Source organism: Neovison vison, chromosome 1 (assembly GCF_020171115.1).
Source record: "Neovison vison isolate M4711 chromosome 1, ASM_NN_V1, whole genome shotgun sequence".
NCBI lineage: Eukaryota > Metazoa > Chordata > Mammalia > Carnivora > Mustelidae > Neogale > Neogale vison.
In genome coordinates, this window is record NC_058091.1 from 156,264,264 (window position 1) to 156,268,193 (window position 3,930).

The window sequence follows — 3,930 nt, forward strand, 5'->3', positions numbered from 1 at the left end:
AAATAAAATTAAAAAAAATATTTATATTGAAATGAAAAATAAATAAATAAATAAATAACTTGTAAAAGAAAAAAGTCAAGAAAAATTTTAAAATAATATAATTATTATACATAAAATTACTATATATAAAAAGATCCAAAATATATAGTTCTGTCTGAATTTCAAAATAAAATAGTAACAGTTATAGATATAATGCATATGTAACTATTCCCTAGGAAAATTCACTCAATTCTTTTTGTATAACCTTGAAATTTGGGACAAATCAATGTCATCTTAGTCATGATTTAAGGTAATGCACTGACCTATACACTTTCTCAGGGCTCCCTTGACATCACTGTTTCTCATACTATAGATGATGGGGTTCAACAAAGGAGTGAAGATAGTATAGAACACTGACACTATTTTATCATGGTTAGCTGACCTGTAGGATTTGGGTCTCATATAGATAAAAATAGCAGCTCCATAAAAGAGTCCAACCACAGAGAGATGTGAAGAGCATGTAGCAAAAGCCTTCTTGCGGGCTTCTCTAGAATGCATCTGGAGAACTGCAGCAAAGATAAGACTATAGGAAATCAGGATGAGAGAAAATGGAACCAGGAGCATTAATACACAGCAGATGTACATGACATTTTCAAAGGCCAATGTGTTGGCACAAGCCAAACGCACCAGAGTAGGGGCCTCACAGAAGAAATGATTGATCTCACGTGCATGGCAAAATGGAAAACTCAGGGTAGCAGCAGCCTGCATGAGGCCATCAGCTGCCCCCAAGAACCAAGACCCCACAGTCATTCTCAGGCATAATTTCCAGCTCATGAGGACAACATATCGCAGTGGGTGGCAAACAGCCACATAGCGGTCATAGGACATGGATGCCAAGAGGAAACACTCGCCCCCTTCCAAAGTGATGAAGAAGAAGATCTGCAACCCACAGCCAAAAGGAGAAATGGACTTCAGGCCAGTCAAGTAGTCAGCTGCCATTTTGGGCACAATGGTGGAGACTAGCATCATGTCCATGAGGGAGAGTTGGCTCAATAGAAAGTACATGGGAGTGTGAAGGCGGACATCCTGATGAATCAGGAAAATCATGAGGGCATTGCCTAGTAGAGAGGTGAAGGCAATTGTGAGAACCATCACAAAGAGAAATAGATGGGCTTCTGTGTGATTAAAGAGTCCTAGGAGAATGAAATCTGTCGTGGTGTTCCAAATGTTCATGATTTCAAACAAGAGCAACACTGCAAATGAAGAAATAGATGATAAAGTTTTCATCATCTTACTTTCTCAAAATATATTCCCAATGCAAGACAATAATACCAAATTCAACATTTCATTAACTGTAAAAAGTGTGTAATGATGTTTTCCCTCAAATTCAGAGACACAATCTTCTTTTGGTAAATAAGAGAAAATAAATTTGTTAGTACCCAGAATAGAGATAAATTTATTTTTCTTCAGGCTCAAAAGAATCTAAATATCTGAAGGCATTCTCTTCACTGATCTGCTAGTAGTGAAACTGCTCTAGGTTGTTGAATGAATAGTATCATACTTGAGGAGATGAAGATGCTGATTTAGTCTCAAAGATGTGGTCTGATTCAATGAAATGGCAGGACAGGAATCCCTCTCTTCCGTGGTCATTTGATTTGCACCCAATTTACAAATCCTTCCTGTACTGGAATGCAAATCAAGACACAGAAATTGCAAAAAGCTCCCTCAATCACTAACTCCATTGTTTCAGCATCATGATTGTACTGACAGAATTCTACTTTAGGGTTTTAGTTGGCTGTTTCAAAATTAAACATAGAAACACACTTTTTGGGGTGCCTGGGTGGCTCCGTGGGTTAAGCCTCTGCTTTCAGCTCAAGTCATGATATAAGGGTCCTGATATCAAGCCCCACATCTGGCTCTCTGCTTAGCAGGGAGCCTGTTTCTCACCCCCCTCTCTGCCTGCCTCTGCCTACTTTTGATTTCTGTCTGTCAAATAAATAAATAAAATATATTTTTAAAAAGAAACACTTCTCTCTATAGATATACACTACATTTCTCAAAACTTTGTTATCTCCACACCTTCAAATCTGTTAACATTTGCACTCTTCACACTTAGGAACCATATGAATTCCTTAATTATGGGTCTCTCTAGTGCCTTCTTGAAGGATCTCAAAAGCCTCCAAACTCATTTATTTGACCTGGAACCTTCTTATTTTCTCTATTCTAAACTCTCTCATTCTTATGAAAAATGACAAAATTTAGAACTTGCTTAAATGTCAATCTGTAATATAATAATTGCTGAGTGTTGAGTAAGTTTCTTAAAATAAGTTTTGCTATCATCTTACCCATTTTTAAATATGCTGTCACTATAATGGCATTATATATAGTCACATTATTCTGCAACTATGACCAATATATAACCCCAGGACAATGATTTCCTGTTTCTCCCTGTCCCTGGGAACTGCTAACCACCATTCTGCATTCTGGCCCTATGAGTTTGACTATTATAGGATCTTTAGTTTAGTGGGAATATATGGAATTTGTCTCTTTTATAATTGGCTTATTCACTTAACATCATGTCATCAACATTTGTTCAAACTATAGCATGTCAGAATTCCCTTCCTTAACCAAATAGTATCCCTTCATATGTATACACAACATTTTCTTTATTAATTCATTCCACCTGTGGATGTTGGGCTGCTGTAATTCACTTAAAGGATAAATTTAATGGAATTTTTGTTAATAATTGTTTAAATTTGTATAATGTGAACAGGTATACTTTAATAATATAGTAATTTGAGCTACTTCTTTTTCCTTTACAAGTATGCAAGAGAGATGTATGTTTTAAAGACTCACTACAACAATTAAAATTATTATTACATTTAGTAAATACTTCTTCTTGTGAGGTTTATAATTTTTGTTGTTTTTTAAATTTGGGATTATTAGTGTTTAACTCTGTATGTATCGAGGTATCATTTTAAGGCAAAATATATGTATAAAAGCAATCCATCATCCCCAATCTAATTGTCTTTTCAATATGCTATTTTGTTTCTAGTATTTACTAGTAAGATCATAAAGGTGTTAATCAAATAATACCATTGGTAGAAAATTAGATTTTTCCAAGGACTGCAATGTTAAATTATGTGTTATATCAAAATTCCTAAGTATAATTTCCATATTATAAAAGAGACACAATTGTATTCACTAATTAATATGATAGAAAACTTACTAATTCCTAATTGACTATGCAAACAAAATGGTTGAAAATCTAAACGAGAAATTAAATTATCCTGCAAATATAATATCTAAAATGGTATTAATTAGAAGAATGAAAGATCAATACTGACTACTGTAGGATTGAGAATTTAGTATTCTGAATTTTCTTTTGTCCCTGGTTTAAAAGAGAGATCATTTCTTATGTTTTTCAGTCTTTTACTTAGAATGGTGCTTAAATATTGGTATCTTTACTTGAATCCTAAAATAACATATTTTCAATATAATAGAAGGCACTAAAATATACTCCTTTTTTTCATAGTGTAATCACAGAAAATGTATGGATTCTGATGATTTCCTTCTATATTTTTCTAACCCCCTTTGTTCTGACTTAACCTAAAAATTATAATTTGTTTCCCTCAAAATACCAGGGTGATTAATCAATCTGTTCTGTTAAAAATAAAATAATAACAGCAAAACAATTTATTAGACTGAATTTACAAGTTACTACAAGAGACTTAACCTGATGGCTACATCAGCTTTAATACCTTTAATACCTTTTAGTTTTTCATATTATGGCATAGATCAACAAACAATTTTATTTGGAAAATTACACAGAGAAAGTAATGTACTTCGGATTTTTGTGGAGTTCAGACTAATAAACAAATTACTAAATATCAAAGGTGATTATGACCTACTTACATAGATAAAAATGATGACTTCAACAAGCTGGATATC

The 3,930-nt window shown here is 33.5% G+C and overlaps 1 protein-coding gene across 1 annotated transcript; it reads right to left on the minus strand.

The window, feature by feature from the left end:
* Positions 1-273: 273 nt before the first annotated feature.
* LOC122900497 (olfactory receptor 2T8-like) lies at positions 274-1,269 on the minus strand. Its single transcript, XM_044239206.1, has one exon. It carries the CDS (start codon positions 1,267-1,269, stop codon positions 274-276), a length of 996 nt encoding a protein of 331 aa, XP_044095141.1.
* Between the last annotated feature and the right edge of the window lie 2,661 nt (positions 1,270-3,930).

Excerpts from the sequence above, each read along its gene's own strand:
- LOC122900497 (XM_044239206.1), bottom strand. The coding sequence starts at position 1,269 with ATGATGAAAACTTTATCATCTATTTCTTCATTTGCAGTGTTGCTCTTG.